The sequence below is a fragment of the Poecilia formosa genome, unplaced genomic scaffold, assembly GCF_000485575.1.
Source record: "Poecilia formosa unplaced genomic scaffold, Poecilia_formosa-5.1.2 Scaffold124, whole genome shotgun sequence".
Lineage (NCBI taxonomy): Eukaryota > Metazoa > Chordata > Actinopteri > Cyprinodontiformes > Poeciliidae > Poecilia > Poecilia formosa.
In genome coordinates this window covers 1,676,250-1,699,539 of record NW_006800063.1, presented here as the reverse complement: position 1 = coordinate 1,699,539, position 23,290 = coordinate 1,676,250, and the positions used below count along the sequence as shown (strand labels likewise).

The following is a 23,290-nucleotide window of genomic DNA, read 5'->3' as shown; positions in this document are numbered from 1 at the left end:
GTTGATAGAAAATAGGCTACATTTTGGTCATTGTTATTCGAAAACATACATTACACTTTGCTCCCTTTTATTTTGGTTCCGAGTTCTTTTTTTTAATGGCGGTTGGCAAACAACGTAGGTTCTGAGTTTTGTTTGGGCCTGTTGATTTAAGGCAGGTATGACCACCGATCACACGTTATTTAACTGGTGACCTTCTGATGAATCGTTACACCAGGCGTACTGTTCTCCGTAAATATCGGGGGGGAAACGAGAAAAACGGAAAGGGCCAAAAATTCATATAAAAATATATTTAAAAATACAGGTTAATTAAAATTAGCCAAAACAATTCACGTAGGTAAAAGATTCAAGGAAATTACAGTTTCCGAACACAGCGCTCTCTATAGCTCACACCTCCATTAAGGCAGTGTCCCGCATTTCCAACAGCCTGTGAACGCAGCACTTGACTGGTTGTTCAGCATGGAAAGAAAAGGTAACGTTGCTAACTAAACCAAAATGCTTTTTACTTGTTGAACCTGTTACTCACAACACATTGGCATTAGACGCTTATCGCTGATTAATTGCTGCTTAAATAGATTTAGCAAATGTTAAACAAACTACTTAACTACCGGTGTAGAGTAAAAGTGTACCATGCGCTCTGCTGTGTGTTTTCTGTGGTAAGATTATGTTAGCTTTAGCTTCACATGATGGTGCACAGTTTTTCCTCCCCCCAATACATTTTGTTATCGCTGTCTGTGACAAAGCATAATTCATACTGTGACAAATGCTTAAAAATAATAAATAGGACTATTTGTGGTGATAAGTATTTTCACAGCGAAACGTTCGAAGTTGCTGTTAGCTAAATTAACAATACCCACAATACACCGCAAAGCCAAGTAACCTGCTAACTACATAGTTTCTCATTTTACCGTCATTGTGAATTTTGTTACACCTCAGAAAAGTAGCTAATCTTTTTACTGAAATCTGGGGTAACGGCTCGGAAAAAACGCGGACTCGTGTTATCTCTGTCACACAAACATAACAGCGTGTTTTTGTCTCAGACCTGTTTTTGCTTTTTTTGTTTGTTTGTTTGTTTTTAGTTCTGGCGATCCAAGCGAGGAAGAAGAGGACGAAGCAGAGGAAACCTGGCAAAAAGTAACCAGAAAACTTCCTTTTTTATTTCTTTACATATAATGGGTTTCTTTACTCTGCTCAAGAGGCAGAGCAGGAAGTTTAGAAAGCAATTTGTGATCACAATAGACAGGGAAACTCAGGTGCGCCTAAAAAATTTGAATATTTTCCAAAAGTGACGTTTTTCCCCACCCCAAAGAATCAGTTTATAAAGAGAAACGGCTGTAGATTCATTGCACATAGTGTGATATACTTCAACAGTGTATTTCTGTCCGCTTTGAAGAGTGTGACACTAATGAAATTTCCCAGTTTAGTTTCTCACTAAATGTTACATTCTTTTCAGTCCTGCTGAAAATTAAAGTGAGCATCATCATAGAGGAAGCAGAGGGAAAATTGAAACACTCCTGGTCCTTGTAAATGACTTTGCTGATTTTAAGCTTGACTGAAACGGAGTGGACTGACACCAATAGATGACATGGCTTCCCACATTATTACTGAAATATCACACCAAACCTCAAACAATTTGGATCCAGTGCTATTCTGGTCTTCTTCCAGACTCTCAAGACCTTGATTTCAGCACGAAATGAAACATTTATTTTAATCTGAACATAACATTTGGACAACTACACAGCAGGCCAGTGTTTTTTTTTTGTTTGTTTTTTTTTTCCCCTCATCAGCCTAGTTAAGGCATCTCTGAAGTCTTTAGTTCAGAAGTGGTGTAATACGAGGAACAGAACAGTAGTAGTTCAGGATACATTTATGTGTGTGTGTGTGTGTATGCGTGTGTGTGAATGATGGATTTTAAAACACAGACTCTCCCACAAACTCTTGAATGAACTTTGCTTCCTCTCAAAGCTGTTGTTAGTCTTGTCCACCTTTTTTTTTTAATCATACTTTTTCCTTCCACTCAATTTTCCACTTACATTTTTGCATTCAGCTAAACTAGTTTAGGAATGACCTTTTGAGGCTACGCCTCATTGTTGAGGGCGTTGAGAGTGTTTGCTGGACCGGTTCAGTAGCCTCTATGTGATTGTAGTTTATAGCATAAAAAGTCTGTATAAAAGTATTTTTATTGGGTTTATGTAATATCCAATCTTCCAAGATGAGGAATTTTAACGGTACTAAAAACTTAATGTATGTAATACAGGTGTGTAACTTTGCAATGACATTTTAATTTATTGAAATACGCTTGTATTGTTTGTGCTCCAGGTTAGCTGTTTTTCTTGATTGTGTTTGGTAACAGATGACAATAGATCTAAAGGGGATATATATATATATATATATATATATATATATATATATAGAGAGAGAGAGAGAGCATATAGTATACAGTTAAAACAAAGCTTTCAGTTTACCACTTATTGTTTCATTTTAAAACCTGCCGCTCCATGTTGTTGGAAACTGTCCAACAACATGCAGCTTTAGAGCTTGTGGAGCGAAAACATCCCAAAGCACCATGCTCTGCTTCTGGACTCATAACCTTCTCAAATAATGTTGCGACAGTATTGCCCTTCCTCTCACCACACTGCAAACATGTGAAACGGCGATTGGATTGCATTTTTAATTGACAGGATTTTTTTGTTTTGTTTCTGTTATGAATAGCTGGAAGCAGCCTAGTGTTGTTCAGCCTCCCTCTAAGACGTCTCCTGCCCCCTGCTCTTTCCCTCCCACTCCCTCTTTTTTTGTGCCTGCTGTGGCGAAAGGGACTCGGCAGCAGCCACGGTGCATTCAAAGAGCAGCGGGTGAATAACACAGACCTCATCACAACTGAGGCTAGAGATATTTCCCAGCTCCTAGTTTTTGTCCTTTCCGGTCAGTGTTTAAGACAAAAAAAAAAAAACGACAGCGTTGTGTCTTTTCTGTCATGTGGCTCCTGGACTGGATCTTTTCCATCAACACAGCTGTGGTGAAACTTGCCAGTGGGCTGACATGGAAGTGAGTATATATTATGCATGCATTTGGAGGAGAAACCACTCAAAGAAGTTAACAATTTCAACTTGTTTTTTTTTTTTTTTTTTTTTTTTTTTTTTTTTTTGGTTGGAGCTGTGATGGTTTATGCTGAGCCTGACATGGCTTAATGCTAGGACGATATATTTTTTCCATTCAGGAGCGTTGACAGATGGCTGCAGCCTCACTGATCACCTCATTACCTGGTTATGTATTCTGCTTGGTGTGGGAGAACAGGACCGATTGTGTCTCTTGTGGATTTGTGCCTCCAGCTTTTCAAAGAGCATATTTGATTTATTTATTTTTTTCACATCCCTGGGATAAACCCCCCCTCCCCCACCTGTTTCTTTAACTTCCCTGCTTCAAATTTTTATCAATGCCGTTTTAGCTCAGGCGGAGACGTAGGAGTACGCCGAGTTTCCACCAGCCCTATTGCTCCGTGTTATGTTTAGCTTTCATCTCTGCTGCTTCTCTCCCAGCACTAGCTCTGTTTTTTTTTTTATTCTTTATTATTACATAACCCATCAACTCTTTTCTCATCTGCAGCCCTCCACAGCACCAGATCTGTACACTGCAGGTTTCGCAGCAACTCTTTCTCCCTATTCCTTCCTGTTTGTGGTAGAAATATTAACATGTTTGCTCTGATTTTTATTATTATTATTTTAAGGAGTCGATGGTTGACTTCATGCAGTAAACATTGGTTTGTGTTTAGCAAAGAGCTGTTGTTTTTATGAACTGAGGAAACCCTCAGTGGAGCTAGGCGTCTCTGTTTTGATTGCTCTGGTTCCGGTATGATGCTAGTTGAGGTCGACGTGGAAATCGATTTGATCCCAATTTTTCTTTTAAGTTTGCATGATGTTGTTTTCAGCCTCCCTCTGTTCCTTCAGTGAAGCTTGGAGTGCTGAAGGGAAATGCTTTACCACCACCTTCATTTACACTTTGTGTGCTTCGTACCTTCATTCTGCTTGTCAGGCACTTTGTATTGATTTTACTTGAATGGAGGGGAGCCGGGACAGCAGTGTTTCTGGTTCAGCTCCATCGTCAGGCGCCATGTCTTCTTCTGCACGTTGTTTAGTTTTTTTTCTTCCTACTTCTCTGATCTGAGTGTGGCCGAATGGCTTTGAAAGCAGGAGATGGCGACACGCTCTCATGTCGCATGTTTTCCAGGGTTGTTGATATGTTAAGAGGTTGTGAGTTAGTCTTGCCATTTTTATCCCTCACTGGGGTTGATGAATCTTATTAGAAGTGCAAGTTCAACTTAAACAAGAAATCCTTCTAAGTTTCACACAAGGTAAAACTTAGTCAGTTAGTTGTTTTCATAGTTCACCAACTACTGTGAACTAAATTCACAGAGCAGCCTGATTAAGTTCTGCATTTTAAAAAATAAGTCTTTATAAATGTTTATCCCATAATGACATTGAGATCCAGTTAGCACATCATTTAGCTGGTGATCTGGCCTTTGCCATCTTTTTGCATTTTTTATTTTATTTTTTATTTTCTTTGCTCACACAAAGCGTATTTTGTTTCTCTCTAAACATTCAGGATTTGGTTTAAATCAGCTGAGAAATCAGTGCTCTCTAAAACTCTGATTTAAAGACATCATATGTGCTGTTACTTTGACTATTCCTACATTTGTGATTGTCGTGACAAGTCAGATGTGATGGAAAGCATTGAGCTGCAGCTTGTGCAGCTCAATGCACAAGCTGCAGCTCAATGCTGCAGCTTGTGCTTGTCTCTGCATCTGCAATTCCTCTTTTATTTACTCCCTGCCTGCAGCAGGCCCAGTGCACCAATCACACAAACTGAGATGCAACCAAAGAAACTCATAGTCTGTTCGTTTTCGTGGCTAGGGCTTGAACTTTCAGCTCAGATTGAGTTTTGAGAAACAGAGAGGCATTATAGTCAAGGTTGAAACGAGGGGAGAGGAAATATCTGTTGTCTACAAAGAGCCTGTGTGTGTGTGTGTGGGGGTGTGTGTGTGTGTGTGTGTGTGAGACAGCCTGAAGCACACACACACAGACAGCGGGTCACCAAGCTCTTGGCTTCAAGGGGAAATGTTGTTGCTCTTTTCTGCATAAAAAGTGTTGTTCACCAAGAAAAGATGTTTTTCATCTCTCATTCTGTTCTTGATAGAGCAGCTTTTGGCGAGACCCAAATAAAATGTATTTAGCTTAAGTTTAAAAAAACCAAACAGAATTGTTTGGTTCAAAGTGCCAAAATTTTGAGTTTCTGATAAAATGTCGGTATTTCCATTCTTGCTTGAGAAGAGCATGTTTTTATAAAAGCAAAATGAAATATTTTACTTCGTAGACTTGCATGATTGTTTACAAAAACTTCCACCATTAAAGGGAGTACGTTTGTTTAAAGGGTGAGAATCATGTATAAAGAAATAGTTTTTGACTAATTCACTAATGGGTCAATTATCGATGCCACTAACTTCTTTTTTTTTTTTTTCTTTTAATAAACATAGCTAAATATTTTTTGCTGCTCTGTGATGCTGTGGGTCTCTAATGTAGACTTTTATCCCCACAAAATAAGTGTGCAATATAAAAGTTGTCATCCAATCACACATCTAATTGTGTGATTGGATGACGACCTGTCAAAAAAGTTCTTTGAAACCGTGTGCAGTGGCTGTCCGTGGCGTTTTTCTCGAAAGTACATGTGAGTTGGATTTCTTCTGAGAAATATTTCAAGATATTTGATGTGAAACACGTGAAGTAAGTCCTGTCGCGGTTAGAGAAGCCCACTCTGGGCCCGGATTGGAGAAGCTGTGTATTTCTTGCTCATTTAGCTAATAAAGGCCACGGATTGAAGTTAGTGGCGATGGACTGTCTGGGGGGCAGAGGAGGACGGCGTTTGGTCGGATCAGGAGGGGGCACTGATGTCGCACCTCACCTGCAATGCAGTGCTGGGCTCTTTCCCCCAATCACCTTCCAGCTGTCAGCGAGAGGGGGGCGGGGCCAAAAGCTGACGACAGCCAAGGAGAGATCTCGGTCAGACGGAGAGGCAGTGGCTGTGGGAGAGAGCAGAAAGTGAGCGAGAATCGCAGCATGTAGTGGGAGCCTGCAGTTCGGGACTCGGTCTGCAGCTTGGCCTCGCCACATCTCGCCTTCCCACTCTCCTCCTTCTCTTCTCTCTCCCCCTCTCCTGCTGTCTCCTTGGCTTTTCAGTCATCAGCTCAGACTGCTTTTGCTGCCTCCTCTCTACTTTTCCCACTTCTGAACCTCCGTCACATATTTTGCTCTTCGAGCGAATGGAGTGAGAGGCTTTTACAGTACCTGGTCCTCCTCCTCCTCGCTTCTCGTCCCATGGGCATCCGTGCATCTTGCAGGTAGGACGCGTGTTGTTGTTGTGGTGGGTTGAAGAGCTGTGGCACCCTTCAGGCTTCGGCTGTCAGAAAGGGGAAGGGTACAACAGTGTTGTAGTGTTGCAGTATTGTTCTTCAGTGTTGCAGAAGTCCTTGAAGTACCCTGGTGTGCAGTGTGATTAGGAGGCATTGAACTGTCTCCTCTACGTGGAAATAACAGGTGACAAAGTCTCTAACTTACATCATACACACCTGGGAAAATCACAATCGTGATGTTTTGGCATCAGTTGTCTGAAAGCTGTGATGTAAACATCCAAATTCGCCCGTCTTCGTAGTCTGCACTCCCTTTTTCTTAGGAGTTTAGAGGGGGATTTTGTGTTTTAATAATACCCTACGCCGATTAATTTACTTGAAAATTTCATAAACGATAAATGAATCCTCTGTTGCAAGTCTGTAAGAGAAGAGAGGTTATGTTTTATTCAGAACTACCTGTCACGTCAGAGTACCGCTATGATTTATCTTTTGCTTCCGTCCTGCAGAGGCGTGGTGTCCTCCAGTGCAAGGACACCGCCCCTCCCACTCACTCACTCACTCACTCACTCACTCACTCACTCACTCACTCATTCATTCACAGCGGCTGTAGTTGACATCATGTCCTGACTTAGTCAGGAATTTCCTGCAGCAGGAATTTTAAGAAGACATAAGGTGTTTGGTGCAAGGTCTAATAATAACGGGCACTGTTGAGGTGACGCAGGGGGCTTGGCTGGTCGCCATAGCGATAATGGATTGTAAAGTATTAAAATGTGTTGACGATCTGGTCACTTAGAGGTAGCTGGATCATCTGACTTCAATCTGCGACTTAGATTTGAGTCTTGTTCAAACAAAGCCCTCAGACTTGACTTGGACTCTTAACGACTGTAGACTCAACTTGCTCTCGAGGTCTGGACTCGAGTCTCCTGAACAATCTTTACTTTAATCGGGAGTGAAAGTAAGGCTGATCTTTAACATGTAATTATACTGTGTAGAAGTGTTTCCCTCATTATGAAAACACTTCCAGTTTGTCAAAAACACATTTGTAGTTTTTTTTTCTTTTTTTTTTTCCTCCATTTTCTTTCAAAAAATAAAATCTATCAAGCCTTGCTCTTTATTTGGCAATATATCGCCGTAGGTGAAATCTACATCGTCACAATTAGATGACACAATTAGACCAAGGCCTATTAAAAAAATGTCATTTGGTCTATGTACTTATGTTTGAAGAATGTTTTTTTTTTTAAATTTAACATTTTTTTTTCTGTAAAAAAAACTACTTTCTGTGCATCAGGTTACACATTATTTGTCAATAATTCCTTTTCTTCCAGAGTTTTTTTTTTTTTTTTGGGTGGTACTAATTAATTCTGGATTTCGTCAGGCCTTTTACTTGCAAACAAAGACCTAAATAATCAGCTGCCAAAGAAATTGGGTTGTGTTCTTGCCTCCTTATTTTTGAAGTGGTGTAAAATTAATTCCTATTTTTATGGTGCACAACTCAAGCATTTCACTCTGTAAACGGCCTTTACAAAATCTGGCTCTACTTTCAACTTTATCAGTCCCATAGAAATATTAAACTGTGCTTATTTTTTTCTTCAGGATTACTTTAGAACAATAATTGTGACTGTGTCTAAATTATACTTTTTCTTTTTTTTTTTTGCCTGGATCACTATTATTTACTACTGTTTAGATAATAATTTTATAACTGATGGTAGTGTATCCTGGTCATGAGGCAGATTCTTGGAGTCCCTTTGTGATCTGTAAGAGCGAGGAGGATAAGTTGTTTTTCTAGTTGGATTTCCAAGGCTCATGTTGTTACACAAAAGATAAAGCTGATTAATTTGACTCGGTTTGTGGTACATAACATTAGACGCAGCAGCATTGCCAGTTTCTTAAAAGGCTTTTTCATTTTTTTCGTTTTGACCGTTTCATGTAAAGCTAAAACTGCAAGTTAGCTTTGGGTTTTATGTTGATGAACGATAAATGGTTCCACATTGTCCAGCTGCTGGTTAATGCAATTTGAAAAAGACTAAATATTTTTGGATTGCAGTTTATGCTGCAACGAAGCTCAGTTTTTAACAAAGGAGCAATGTTGTTGCTGGATTATCAAAGTGAGCATTTATTTTTATTAAAGTCACCAAAGTGTGATTGCGGTAAATAATACTATACACTATATGAAGTTCTCCTGTGTCTGTTTGACCTGATTTTGTTACTAAATGAAGTGAGCTAGTGCTTATTTTAATGCACCTTGCTGATCTCTCCATCGCTGACGGTCCAGGCCTCCCAGTACTGTTCTCAGCATACTGTTTGTTGTCTTCCCATCAGGCCAGAGCCTCATGGTCGCGGCGGAGCGTCTCTGCAGGGTCAGGGAGAAGCTCCCCTTCCGGAGCAGGATGAGGAGATCCTGGGCTCCGACGACGACGAACAGGAGGATCCCAACGATTACTGCAGGGGTACGACCTCCCTTGGTCTTCAGAAATCACTTCTGCATCTACATGATGAAATGAAATAGATTCTAACTTCACAGAGGAAAATAGTTTTGGTCCAAATTGAATTTTTTTTTTTTTTTAAATGTTTGTGATTGATGAAGCTGCTGGAGTGATGAAAGCAATTTTTAGTCTTTATTGATGGATATCTACTGATTCTTGACTTTTAAATCAGGGAACAATCTGTTGTACTTTCTGGTCTAATTATCCATTTTCCTTTGACTCGGGCAACGAACTGTCTCCTTACACGCCCCCTCTCTTCAGCTCTTTGTCCATTTTTTTTTTTTTTTAATTAGTTCTGAACTGTTTGTTTACTTGGATCAGAACTGTGGGTGAAGGTAATAAGCTGGTGAAAGGAAAGTGTTTTTGCCCACACCAAGTAACACATCATGGCTCCTACACTGTCTGGAATTTGATTTCCATCTCGTCTTGGTCCTTTCTTGGTTCCTCAAACAAACATCTAAAGTTTATGAGCCTTCGTCTTTTTTTTTTTTTTTTTAACGGATTCAAGTTGTTTTAATCCAAACATAAGTTAAACGCACTACTCCTGATTTTACTGCACATGGAAACCACAACATCATTTCACCTGATCTTCCATTTTGCGTATGCGTTTGTTCAGGTGGATATCATCATGTGAAGATCGGCGACCTGTTCAATGGAAGATACCACGTGATCCGTAAGCTGGGGTGGGGTCACTTCTCCACCGTGTGGCTGGCCTGGGACATCCAGTAAGTCTGCTCATTGGTTTAAGGAAAGAGAAATAAAAATGAGCAGGACCCACTTTTACATGCTGGTTAGCAGGTTCAGGATTTATTTTTTGCAAGCAGTTGTCTTAAATTCACACACAAAGGAAAATTAGGGTATTTGAGAAAACTGTAAGGTATGTCACAGAAACTAGAAGCTGCAGTGGCTGCCTGTTTCTGCCAGCTAGCGTCATCGCATTGTTTCTCAGAAACTGGAGCTTCAGATCTAGAAATGACGCCGCACCCAAGCTGAGCATGTTTTTGGTTGCAAGTAGAAGAACCAGTAGGAATGACTAATTGCTGTTAAGGATATGATTTAAAAAAATGTTTGTAATAGATGAAGCTGCTGGACAGCAGCTTTCATCAGGAAGTATGTTTTTTTTGTTTCTAAGGAAACATTTTCATAAGTAGTAGTAGTCCAGGACTGTGTGCTTGTAGGTTAATGACATACTGTACAAACTATCAGAAGTGCTAATAAATAATATATACCTGCAACTTTCTGTTTCATCAGGGCAGCAGACAAAACGGGAAGTTTTGTCTGCTGCCAGAATTCAAAGTACAGCCAGAGTTGTACTTTGAACTCTAGGTGGCGTCCAGCTTTCTACATCAGAGTTCTGACAGCAGAATTTGTAGTTTTATTTTTTTATTTCTTTATTTCTTTTTCTCTCAGGGAGAAGCGATTTGTGGCCATGAAGGTTGTAAAAAGTGCTGAACATTACACAGAGACCGCGCTGGATGAAATCAAACTGCTGAAATCTGTAAGGAACGAAGATACATCATATACTCTAATCAAGTGTTTGCAAAAAATATAATCTGTCGTTTTTCCTCACCACCAGTTTTAGTTTAATTAGGCTTAATTTCACTTTTTTTTAGGCCAGAAATTTACCTATGCCATTATTTATTTGAACTATTTAATGTGATTGAGATGCACATCTTCATATACAGTACATGTAAACATTTGGTGAAAATGTATACGTTCAACCTAATATTATCACTTATGCTCCACTTTGTGACGTTCCCACATGCCTCACTGATGTTTTCCAGGTGAGAAACACGGATCCCAGAGATCCCAGCAGAGAGAAAGTGGTGCAGCTGCTGGATGACTTCAAGATTTCTGGGATGAATGGAACTCGTATCCTCTACTTAATTATGAATCTGTTACTGATTGTTACAGATAGTTAAAGGCTGCAGATTTTTGATAATTTTATACAAGAAGTTTCCTTGACTCGGATTTCTTCAGATGTGTGTATGGTGTTTGAGGTCCTGGGCTACCACCTTCTGAAGTGGATTATAAAATCAAATTATCAAGGTCTGCCCCAGCCTTGCGTGAAAAGCATCATACGACAGGTAGAGAATTGCAATGCTCCAAATGTGGTTGAGCAAATCTAAATGTAATCCTTGTTACAAAGTCATTCACACGTATCACACCGGGCTTATTCCCCTGAACTACACTTGAACACATTTTATCCAGAAGAAGCTTCATTATCATCCGACTCTCTCTGCAGGTTTTGCAGGGCCTAGACTACCTCCACGCCAAGTGTAAAATCATTCATACAGACATCAAGCCTGAAAACATTCTGCTGACTGTCAACGAGCCCTACATCAAGAAGATGGCTGCCGAGGCGACACAGTGGCAGAAATCTGGCGCTCCACCTCCATCTGGATCTGCAGGTCGCCATTTCTTATGTTTCACACTTTAACGAAAATGTGGACCCATCGACTTATCATGACTGTGGAGGAGCTTTAATTCAAAACTTTAGCTATTAATACGTTTCAGTCAATCAAGTTTTATTTGAATAGCACCTTTCAGCAGCAAGGCATTTCAAAGTGCTTTACATCATAAAAACACAAAATTACAAAGTCATATAACACACAGTGGTCAACATTACATTTTGCACATCAGTTTATTGTTTAGTGTTTCATGATTAGTGTTTCAGTAGCAACTGTTAACAGGTGGGTTTTTAGTCTAGATTTAAAGGCACTCAGTGTTTCAGCTGTTTTGCAGTTTTCTGGAAGCTTATTCCAGATTTGTGGTGCATAGAAGCTGAATGCTGCTTCTCCTGGTTTGGTTCTGGTTCTGGGGATGCAGAGCAGAACCAGAACCAGAAGACCTGAGAGGTCTAGAGGTCTCTGATAGACCAGCACAGTGGTCTATCACAGTTTTATTTGTAAAACTGACATGCGTTGAGCAAACATGTGGAAACTTCTCTGCTATGAAATTCTCTTGTAGGGCCCAAGCAAGTTTTGTTGACTTAATAACATCCAGTATAATAAAATATTTGTCCAGCATCAATTTTTTCGTCAATACAACTTTTGTTTCAGTTTTTTGTGGTCTCTGACTTCTTAACCAAAGCTATCTTTTTTACACATATTGTTGGTTTTCTAAGGAAACCACATAGTTTCTAGTGCCACTGTATTTGATGGTATTGCGTGTTTTGAGTAAAAAGCTGCTTCTAATAAAAGCGGCGAGCTGAGCTCCGTCTCGCTATGAGTCACCGCTGGATTGGTTGCGGCTGTCGTCGACTCACTCAGAGAAGTTTATGAGACTCCGAGTCTCCACGGAGGCAGTGTGTTAGCAAAACCCAGCCACCAGAACGAAATGCTAATTATAGAGCGTCTATGAATGTGCTGTGTATCACTCAACATTATTACCCTTTGATGTTTTTCCTTCTCCTGCAGTGAGTACAGCGCCGGCACCCAAAACGGTGAGTTCTCTCTGTTTTTGTCGCGTTCATATGTTGTGATGTGACAATTTCTCAGAACACGGGGAGTTGAATATGATTGGAGTACTGCGTGTTCTCCATTCACAGATGGCCAAAATGTCAAAGAATAAGAAAAAGAAGATGAAGAAAAAGCAAAAGAAGCAAGCAGAGCTGCTGGAGAAGAGGATTCAGGAGATGGAAGGCGGAGCGATGCCTGATGCTGCAGAGGAAGATGACGACGATGATGAGACGGAGACTAATGAAGATTCGTCCGCAGCTACTGTTCCCGTCTCTTCGACGCTGCAAGACGTTGCTAACCACACAAGCACAGGTGAGTAATGGATTTGGATCTGGTGTCCTCTTTGAATCTCAAGTCAAATGCTCTTTCGGCAGCTCCACAAGTCTGATTAGGATGTGCTCTGCTGAATTTATCACGAAATGTTTTATTGGCTAAGACGGGCTTCTAGAGAGTCCGGAAATGTCCACAATGTGATATGGGTGCTGAGTGAATTACAAGATTTAACTAAGAGTTGGGGGAAAAAGTAATAAATGGTTGAATATTTGCACTTCCCGAGTATTCCCCATCCCATCTTCATCATTTCATCCTGTGGGAAAAGTGTGGAAAATATTTGTAATTTCAGACTCTAAGCATCTTTCCATCCACTGTTGCAATGAGAATGAAGAGAGTTTGTTTGGTGAAGAGCAAACAACCTCTCTCTTGTTTGGTGAAAACTAAATCTTCACCTGCCTGAAGGATGAGCTCCTGTTAATTCCCCATGGTGACAGCTGAAATGTGTACAGTGTCACTATGACCTCATCTGAATCTTCATTTTGACTGAACAGATGCCCCTAAATTTTTGAATATGGAGAAAAAAATGTTTGAGGATGACAAAAACTCCAGCTGTATGCGCTGACCTTTTTCACGTTTTGTAAAGTCAGAAGTTTTTTAGGCTTTTCTTGGAAAGCTCAGCTCAGCTCAAAGCAGTGCTAAGAAAATGATGTAGCATATTTAAAAATGTTTTCCAAATGCAAAGCTTTTCTCTGTACCTGCAGGTTTTCTGAAGTAAGTCTGTTTACCTTTTTTTCACACAAGTTATTTTGAATCAGAGTGTCTGTGAACATCAATCCCCAAATTTCTGGACTTTGACTAGATCATTTTAACCACACCATTGTAGTTCTGCCTGTATGTAAGGCCACATGAACTTTGACACCATTGTCAAGTCCTTTGCAGTCCAGTAATTAGTTTCATCACAGGGGTTCTGGATGAAGAACTGTGTTATTAAAAGTCTTTATTAAATGAAATAACCCCTTTTTTTTTTTTTGCGGCAGACTCCACTCCCGACGAGCAGCCTCCTCCGACGCCTGAGCTAGGTCATCAGAAAGCGGGCGCAGCGGAGGAGGAGAACCGAATGGAGATCAACTGCAACGGCCATTCCTCCTCGCCGGAGAACAAGGACAGTTCAGAAAAACAAGGGACCAAGGAGTCTGCGGAGGAGCAGGAGGACCAACAGAACGCGAACCAACCAGAAAGCACTGCAGAGACTCCAGACTCTATATGTAACAAAGAGGAGCACGAAACCTCTGACGCCTCGCCGGCAGAGGCTGATCCCGCGTCGGAGCCTCTCCCCGCTTCCCTCGGCTCCGACGTCGCCGTGGAGCCAAACGACGGAGAAAGACTGGAGAAAAAGATGGACGACATGGAGACGCAAGGGGAGAACAAAAAGGAGTGTGAGGAAGAGGACGGCCAGAGTGGTTAGTTGAAGAACAGATATTTTAGCCTACTTCACTACACTTTCAAGATTCGACAAAATCCGTCGTGCTCTTGCCGTTTCTCCACAGAAACAGCTGAATTTTATTAGAAAAATATTCACCGTTTATATTGAAAGTCTCGAGTACACTCCCTTATCTGTTGAAAACTACAAGACCGGGATAAATTACATGAATATGAGGAAAATGTCAAATGAATATGCTGTATTATTATTGTCTTTGAAGACAAAACAAAACTACATCACATAATTAATGCAGATGTAAACCAGATTGTAGTTTAATGTGCGACTCTATGCAGATTAAGCTACATTTCGCTGTGGTCAGAAACGGCTTGCTGACGTTCTAAACTGCGTGGGTTGAATCCAGTCAGACTGCTGCATTATGCATGTGTTATTTTCTAGTCTTCACACATTAAATCAAATCCTCCACTGTAACATCAACTTTCTAATGAACGCCCACTGCAAACTGCAAACACTTGGCAGCAAAAGCTTCCTCCGAGTTCCAGTCTGTAAAATTCCTGGATGTGTTTTTTTTTTTTTTTTTTTGTAATCTGTGATGTTGGAGAGGACTCGGTGTCAGTCTCTCATCTGTTTTTGTCTTTATTTCTGACTCCGCTCTCTGCCAGGCTCAGCAGGCAGTTTGTTGGTAAACCCCCTGGATCCTCTTAACGCCGACAAGCTGCAGGTCAAGATCGCTGACCTTGGCAATGCCTGCTGGGTGGTGAGTAAAAATATGCATCCATCAGCAACAAGTCGGCTTCTTGTAGGTGTTAATAGACGGGCCTTCTACTGGTCAGTCTTGATCGTGTAATTTATCAGAAATCGAGCCTTTTTTTTTTTAATATACCTCAACATGCTTTCTGTTGATAAGCGTTTTGAGGTTTTTGTTTTTTTTTTTTTTTTTTTATCTTGTAGCTCATCTGTTCATTTTGGGATCTGTGAATTTTACTGAGATCTCAGCGTTTGTTTTTGCAGCACAAGCATTTTACAGACGACATCCAGACACGGCAATACCGTTCGCTGGAGGTTCTGATCGGAGCTGGCTACAGCACTCCAGCAGACATCTGGAGCACCGCCTGCATGGTAAAACACAAACACTGGACCGCTGCATGGGCAGTGCAATGAACGCTGGATACGTTCTGTTAAAGTTACAGCAACCTGTCAGTAGAGAGAGGCTGGTGTAACTTTAAAGGGAAAAGCCTTTAAAGAAAATTCTCCAGCATTGACTTTTATTGTTTATATAATATATTTGAACCCAGACGAACAGGAAGTAATGCGATTTCTGAACATATTGACTTAAAATAGTTGAGTATTACAATAATTGCTTTGGTTCCGTTGATTCCATTGGAAATATTAGAGGCGTAAATTATTTTTGTAAAAAGAATTATTTTTTTATGGGATTTTATTCATCCATTCATAATTGTAGCTACATGTACATGTCTGCAACTGTTTCATTGTTGAGTGTAATAATTAGGCGTCGTCTTTTAGCGGGAAACTTTCTGGTATGTAAAGTTTCCAGAGTCAGAAACACAGAAACCAAAATGGAATAAAGTCTTGACTGGCATAGCTGTAATTAAACCCTCCTTAATTCTGGATGTGTGTTTTGTTTTCGTCAGGCCTTCGAGCTTGCCACTGGAGATTATCTGTTTGAACCGCACTCTGGAGAGGACTACTCCAGAGATGAAGGTTGGTTCAGAAAACAAGACTTCCTTTACAAATGGCCGCCTGGCTTGAGTGTCAGAACTGGATTCAGTTTGGGCTCTGAAATATATGAAAACCCTAAAACTGTTTCTGTCTACACGGAAACATTAAAGTGAAGATGTATTTATTCTCTGAGATTCAGTTCTTTCTTTTCTGCATAAAGTCCTTTGCAAAAATTATTTATACCCTTTTAGCTTTTATTTGCAACATTGAACTTCAGTGTGTTTTATCAGAGCTTTATGTGATTGACATATGCGTGCGTGTGTGCGTGTGTGCGTGTGTGTGTGTGTGTGTGTGTGAGAGAGTGAGTGATTGTAAAAGGAAATCAAGATGTTTGTTTTTCGTACTTGTAGCAAAAATCTGAAATGTAAAGACACAAATTTAATTTGCAGCAGCCCCCTTTTACTTCGACACCACCAATAACATCCATAGATCTCTTATGGATCTATGACTTGTGACTTGTGTTGTGTGAATGAAGGTTATGTTAAATTATATTCGTGTATCAAATTTAACCTTTTTCAGTCAGGACTGGTTAAAATGTCCTATATTTTTTCTCCCCCCACCAAATAACAATCCTGACTAATCCAATTGGGTTTCTCTTCTTGTTGTTATGGTTCTGTATCTATGGCATCTTTTTCTGTTTGAAACCATGTTTTGTTCTTTTGTTTCTTTTACTTTCAGTTGTTCCATTTTGTGTTGATCGCTTAAAAAAAAAAAAAAAATTCCCTTAAAATACATTTAAGTTTGCGGTTGTCGGAAAATGTGGGGGGGAAAAAAAAAGTTGAAGGGTTGGAATTGCTTTTTGTGGATCTTCATATTGTGATGATTCTTGTCACCTGTACTCACCGTACGTTTCTGCATCTCCGCTCCCTGCAGATCACATAGCGCTCATCATTGAGCTGCTTGGCAAGGTTCCTCGGAAGCTGATCGTGGCGGGCAAATACTCCAAGGAGTTTTTCACCAAGAAAGGTAAACGCACCCGCCAGCTGTCTTCTGAAAAGCCGCTTCCTCTTTCAACTTTGAAACATCCTCAGGTATTTGGGAGAGGAGATGCTATTTCAGGCTAAGCATGTGACGCCTCGAAGGGGAGCAGCCATCTGCTCCGCTCAGGACAGAACCTGCAAAAAAACTAAATGAGGCTCAGCTCTGTGAAGGTCCGCCGAGATTGAATCTTGTGAAACGTGTTTCTCCCAGGCGACCTGCGACACATCACCAAGCTGAAGCCGTGGGGGCTGTTCGACGTCCTGGTGGAGAAGTACGAGTGGTCCAAGGAGGAGGCCCACTCTTTCAGCAGCTTCCTGCTGCCCATGCTGGACCTGGTGCCTGAACGGAGGGCCACGGCGGCCCAGTGCCTCTCCCATCCATGGCTCTCCTCCTAAAACCTGCGCACCGCCGCCATTTTTATATGTCGTGAAAGAACCCGGCCAGCAAATTCATTCATGTCTGCGAGCAGGACCCTCATGGTTGCCAGCACATCCAAACGACGGAGAGGAAAGCAGTCGAGGCTTGGTCGCTAATTGGAAAACGTTCAGTAACGCCCTTCACTCGTACTTAGTGAACTCTTTCGCAATTGGCATTTTTCTTTTTTTCGTTTCTGAGTGCAGGTGTATCGCTGGTGCACATTCTTTTTCTCTTCAAGAACTGAAATTTGCACTTTTCTGACACAAACGGAAGTGAAAGAAGCTTTGTGAAACTGTAATCCAGTGGGTGTCGTATAGTTGAGCCAAATCTTTGCCAGTCATCATGCGCCCAGCTTTTACACTTTTTGGCCTGAGACTTTGTTCAGTTTGTCCCTGCACAGTGCTTATCAGATTAAAAAGTAACCAGTCATTTTCAAGGACAGTCTTAAGATTTATCATCACCACCAACAACAAAAGGAAGAAAAAAATGGCTTTTTTGTGGGGGTTTTTTGTAAGTTTTTACACAAACACCTCCACAGAGTGAGACATTTAACACAGTGTGCATCAATGACAGTTATCCAAAAATACACTGACAACCAGGCTTTTTTCCCCCCCTCCTTGAGGTATTGTCAAGGTTCTGCAATACTTTGCATTTTCTCAGAGTTTGAGTGTGAAACTGATTTTTATTTAGATTTTTTTACTTCTGGATGGACATCTCTGCAGATGGTTTTTAAACGCTGGTATACTTGGAATCCAGCCACAAATGGATAAGCAACCGGCGTTCAGTACATTGTACCAAAGAGTTTGGCTTGACGCAGGTTCTGAACAAGAAACTGAGTAGCAAAGGAGACTTTATCTGAAGGGCTTAAAAACGTTTTCATTCTCTGTGATCAGGCAATAAATTTAGCTTCTACTGTGCAAGACTTCCACCCCCTCCCTCCCCATGAATGTGCTGGTTTAACAAAAGATTGTACTAACTGCAGATGTTATTTTATTGCTTTGACTTTCTTCACAGCTGTCACATGTTTAATGATGCAAGTTTCTTACGTCCGTGTCTTCCGTCTTTATTTCTTCCTGTAGAATATAAGAATAAACACTTTTCCAAATTAGTTTGCCTTGTAAGCTGAAGGTTTTTAGTAACTCCTTGCAACAAAAACAAAATTCAGTGCACTCACAACAAACGTGAGTGTATTCTGTAGTGTTTAATGTGATAGCCCAACAAAGAGTAGTAGTAGAATAACATAATGTTGAAAGACATTTCCCTAAGTTTTTACAAATAGCACTCAGATTATTTTGGTGTGCATTTATGCTGTGAAATATTGCATCTCTACCAGCTTTGGACACCTAAAACTTTTTCCTGCTAATAATTTTTCCCCACCTGAGCTGTGGATCTGTACAGCTCCTCCTTGTGGCTGACGCGAGACAAAATGTGAACAAATTCAGAAACTGTGCAGACGTCTGCACTCCGCCAATAAAACAAGTCCTAATCATAAAAAGGTTGGAAAGTTAAATACATATTATTGTAATTAGAAATTCAATTAAGCCCAGAATAATTCAAAATCTTTTGGGATTTAGGTTTAACTTTATTTTACCAAAATCTTTCTTCTGACCAGAAGAAACACTTAGAAATCTTGGGGAATTTGTGTTTCTCGTAAACACAAATTGTGTTTGTGACTAGGATCTGATTTTATTTTTAATGGGTTTTTTTTCTAATCTGTGGAAAGCTAAAGCTTTCGACCGACAACAAGCAGGTCTTTCGTCTTCAAAGAGAAATCCTCAAAACATCAGTGGAATCGCCCCAAAAAATATGACATTGATCAATTTAATGTCATTAAATATTTATAGTGGATAGTTGATTGCGCTGTCCGGTTAAACTTTTGAGAGGTTTTGACCTAATTTTCAATCGAAAGTAAAACTTCTTGGTAGAAGTCCACAAAGCTACAGCAGGTCTATAGTGAAGCCAGAGGTCAGTGGAAAACCTTCGCTTTGTTGGAGTCGTTTCTGGAAGGACATGAAGGTTTTTCGCCGAGGCCGCCGGTAAACTGGGAGTTTATTTCAGTGTTGAGTTGGTTGCATCTCCTCTTTGTGTTCACCACGGATCTATGCGTTATCTGTCAAGAGACAAAAAAAAAAAAAATTGGTCAGATCAGATGTTTAATCTATGAGTCAGAATAAATAAATATGAGTATTTATAGTTGGCAAAGCATATAGTAAATAAAACCCTGTGCATCCTTACTGCATTAATCCGTTGGATAGCTCAAGAGCAATTTGCACTGCCTACATATACCAATTTCATCTCTGTGTCTGTCTTTTTTTTTTTTTCAGTGCAAAAGGTAAAAGTATTTTGCAACCATCTAAACCATTTCAAGTCATTCCTCCCTGGGCTCTGTCCATCTACTTCCTACCCCTTCATGAGTGCTAAAATCCCTACTCCTCTTTTCTCAGCATTCTCCCACCACTACTTTATCTTTCTTACCCTTCCCTTCAACCTGGAAGTCCTCGGGCAGCAGCTTGTCCTGCCGGCTGCCCAGGCTGAAGGCCAGAAAGGACAGGATGAGCGAGTCCATGATGCTGATGATGGCCAGGATGTAGGCCCAGCGCACCGTGCAGTTACCCAGGGTGTATTTGTCAGTCCGCTGGCCACACATGCGCTTCACTTCCTCCGAGTCCCAGCCGTCGGGGTAGATCATGCAGCCGATCACCATGCACGTACCTGGACAGGTGGGAGACACGAAAAGTGGCGAGGTGTGTCGAAAAGCCTTCTAACTTGCAGGAGGATTCATGTGCGATGAGGTTTTCAGCTTGTCATGTTGCCACCACACACACTGCAAAGCTTTAACTTGGATTAGCTACACGATCAACCAACAGAAAGAGGCACTATTTTTGAATTTTGTGGCAAGACTAAAAAAAAAAAAAATCAAAATTATCTTCCACATGTTGAGAATGAAACATTACAAACCATTTCCTTCTGATAAAATGAAAAGCAACTACTAAATAAAGCACAAAAAAAGTGTATTCACCAGAGAAATAAAACTTCCACACACCCCCTCAATATTAAGTTGCTTAGCAACTTTGTAGCACAGAAAGACGAAGCTATTTATTATTAACTCCGCAGCCAGGTTTGTACAATCTCACTTTAACGTGAAGTGAAACACGACTCTCTCACGTCTCAGATCTTAACTTCCTACAAATGATCACAGAAAGGGCCCGGCTGACTGTGTTTCCTCTAAACAACAAAACGGTTTTAATTGAGAACATTTTAGCATAAAAAAAAATTACTTTAAGTTAAATCAGAAGTTTTGCTATAGGTCAGTCAGTGAATAATTTAGAAATGTTTAAACATTCAAAGTTCCTCAACACTCCCAACTCCGTTGAATTCAACAACAAAAGAAGGCGCTACTTACTGGAAAAAAAACACTTAACATCTGTGCTAACAGTAACTTTAATGTTGCTCCATTAATGCTGTTTTTTTTTCTCTTCTCCTTAAAGAAAACTTTAAATGGTCTCAAACTGACCAAACACATCTTCGTAATGCACAGACGCATCATGGACAGCATGATGTCCATGAAAAGTGAGAGTAAAGTGTGTAACAGCACACCTCCGGTTTTGCATCTCATTACTTGTTTCATTACAGGCTCGCCCTTTAACTCGCAGGTACGTCTGTTCACAAGCCGCATCGTGTTTCCAAGCCGCGCTCATGTTTCTCTCCCGCCTCTTAAAGTGTTTCTGAAGGAGAGAGGCTGAACCGTGCCTCGCAGTCTTTCACACGTTTGTCGAGGTTTGCCAAACTTTTGCAGCACTGAATAGAATGAGCTTTGCTCTAAGTTACGTTCTCTGCGCTATTGATTGATTTCCCACAATTTCGTTAATACTTTTAATGCGATTTCTGGCTTTGTTAAGCAAGTTGAACGCACATTAAATTGCAGGGAGCAGTTCACTACGATGTTTAATGTAAAGGAGAAAAAAAAAGTTATTGCTGTTATTTTATGTTCATCAAATCTAGCTGAGAGGTGCATGTTTTCATAATGACAGCGACTTATTTAGCAGAAACTGCACGATCAAAAATGATACTTTCAAAGTAACAAAAAAAAAAATCACTTTCTGGATGCGCAAAGACAAACCCAGACAAAAGTGCAGCTGCAATTACAGCAAAAACGTTGCTCCACAAAGAAGAAAGGCAACAATTTGATACCTCCACCTTAAGAAATTAGGGTTATTTAACTAGCTTTGTGTGTTGAATCCACCCGCCTAGCTCTAATTACACATCCTCCATCTGTTTATCGTGTCAAGAGTAAATCTGCAGCGGACAAACTCTGAACCAACTCTCACTGGAGGCCAGCTGCGTCCAGGCGCAGATCTTGTAGACGCTCCCGGCGTTGCAGAAGAAGAAGAGACTGAAGCAGACGATGCTTCCCACGATCAGCAGCATGGAGATCCCCACGAAGAACATGGCCGTCTTGAAGGCCCCGGACGGGATGGAGCCGAAGTCCAGCGCGCTCCCTTTGCAGGTGAGCTCCGAGGTGAGCGCGTTCCCGATGCAGTAGTGAAACAGGCCGAAGTAGCCGGCCTGCGGCGTGTTCACGCTGTCCCCGATCCAGTAGGGCTGGATGAACACCACCACCATGATGACCGCGAAGGTGACGGTGAACACCTGCCACATGACGCCCATGGCCCGGGCGTTGCGCACGTAGTTGGTGTGGTAGATCTTGGCCGCTTCTTGAGCAGGAAGCATCCCGACGAGAGACAAAGTGACAAAGTGGTAAAAGTTATTTCCTTGTCTTCAGTTAAGTCTAATCCTTCCCCCCTCCCCCCCCCCCCCCCCCCTTCAGATGACTCTCATGTGGTCTTAGGCGCCCAAGAAGCCTGTTGTCTTGCGTCAAGAGGATTCAAAACCACGGACAGCTCCCCGGTGCTGAACACCAGGAGGTTCTCTGACTCATCTGCCCTGCGGAGGCGACGAGTCCCCGTAAAAAATAAAAAAATAAAAAACCAGCGGACGGGCTGCAGTAGCAGTGGCTTTTATCCCTGAGCCTCATGTGGAGGCGATAGTTGTTCTCTTCCCCGGGGACGCTGTGGTCTTCACATAATGAATCATTAATGGCTAAAAGATCCGCTGAAGAGTGAGACTCGCATCCAGCACCACCAGCCGCCTTACACAGCTTTGTGATAATGAGGTTTATTTAAATAAAGGAAGGTGCAACTCAAACATAAATGCCACCATTTGCTTGGCGCTCTTGGTGCGCTGTGCCACCAAAAGCTAACTCCCATCTGTTCCCCAACAAGTTGTAAAACAACAACAACAAAAAAAAATGGATACAATACTATAATAAAATGAGACGGAAAACATAACGCCGTAAGTTGGTTTCTAATCACAATACACAAACACACACATGCAGTTAATGCGTACGTTCACGAAGAGTTTTAAACAATATTTTCCAAATAGGATTAAAATAGACTTATTAATGTTGGATGGTTGGTTAATGTGGTTATTTAAATAGCCTAATATGGCAACAGAGACTGTTCTTGCAGTCTGTAGCGTTTTGTTTTTAGTTGTTTTTTGTTGATTTGCAATTTTCAAACAAATTGCTCTCCACCTTTTCAGTCTTTGATAGATTTACTGGTAAGTATCTGCGTCATCGTTATGTTGTAATAACTAGTTTTGTTCATCTTTGTCTCTCGTTTTCCTCATGGATCCTCTGATAAAGAGTAGATCTTTCTGGTTCCATGAATTGTGGCTGCAAAGCCTCCTTAAATAATAATAATAATAATAATGACTCCATCATAGATCAGCAACAATTAAAAAACACAAACAATTCTATGACATGTGTTCGCACTGGCCATGAGCTTGCTTATCTAATTTTAATTAGTAAGTTGTTTAAATTAAATTAAATAGCATTTTTATTTGCTGGCAATAGACGAGATAAGTTCCTACTTTTATCTCAGTTGGTCACTAGATGGAGCTAAACAACTGCTGCCTTCAAGTCTTCCCTTATTCTTTATTTTCTAGGGCCATTGTAAAGAATTGTAAACCAGACGTCTAAAACCGTGTTAATGCATGCTAGTCATTTAAAGTGGCGAACAGTAGTCGATGAAACTCTCAACTC

The 23,290-nt window shown here is 40.8% G+C and overlaps 2 protein-coding genes across 4 annotated transcripts; one reads left to right on the top strand and one right to left on the bottom strand.

Annotated features, from left to right (window-relative positions):
• Window positions 1-364: 364 nt before the first annotated feature.
• Window positions 365-18,295, top strand: srpk1b (SRSF protein kinase 1b). 3 transcript variants are annotated; one of them, XM_007561298.2, is made up of 16 exons: window positions 365-469; window positions 1,077-1,131; window positions 8,714-8,841; window positions 9,494-9,602; window positions 10,288-10,375; window positions 10,662-10,749; window positions 10,858-10,964; window positions 11,123-11,288; window positions 12,297-12,322; window positions 12,428-12,650; window positions 13,649-14,071; window positions 14,712-14,806; window positions 15,061-15,168; window positions 15,702-15,771; window positions 16,663-16,755; window positions 16,981-18,295. In XM_007561298.2, exons 1-16 carry the CDS (start codon window positions 457-459, stop codon window positions 17,163-17,165), a joined length of 1,977 nt encoding a protein of 658 aa, XP_007561360.1. In that variant the 5' UTR covers window positions 365-456; the 3' UTR covers window positions 17,166-18,295. The 3 variants fall into 3 exon arrangements, with proteins under 3 accessions (XP_007561360.1, XP_016531467.1, XP_007561361.1); XM_016675981.1 differs by lacking the exons at window positions 365-469; window positions 1,077-1,131 and adding an exon at window positions 2,828-3,042; XM_007561299.2 differs by lacking the exons at window positions 365-469; window positions 1,077-1,131 and adding an exon at window positions 6,050-6,385.
• lhfpl5a (LHFPL tetraspan subfamily member 5a) lies at window positions 17,698-22,410 on the bottom strand. Its single transcript, XM_007561297.2, has 3 exons — window positions 21,516-22,410; window positions 19,663-19,899; window positions 17,698-19,297 (listed from the first exon to the last, which is right to left on the bottom strand). Exons 1-3 carry the CDS (start codon window positions 21,916-21,918, stop codon window positions 19,287-19,289), a joined length of 651 nt encoding a protein of 216 aa, XP_007561359.1. The 5' UTR covers window positions 21,919-22,410; the 3' UTR covers window positions 17,698-19,286.
• Window positions 22,411-23,290: the final 880 nt, after the last annotated feature.

Coding starts and splice junctions, on each gene's coding strand:
- srpk1b (XM_016675981.1), top strand. CDS start 2,972: ATGTGGCTCCTGGACTGGATCTTTTCCATCAACACAGCTGTGGTGAAA. Junction 11,289..12,296: donor ACCTCCATCTGGATCTGCAG/GTCGCCATTTCT, acceptor CTTCTCCTGCAG/TGAGTACAGCGCCGGCACCC. Junction 12,323..12,427: donor CAGCGCCGGCACCCAAAACG/GTGAGTTCTCTC, acceptor CTCCATTCACAG/ATGGCCAAAATGTCAAAGAA.
- lhfpl5a (XM_007561297.2), bottom strand. CDS start 21,918: ATGCTTCCTGCTCAAGAAGCGGCCAAGATCTACCACACCAACTACGTG. Junction 19,900..21,515: donor CTGGACGCAGCTGGCCTCCA/GTGAGAGTTGGT, acceptor CCACCTGTCCAG/GTACGTGCATGGTGATCGGC.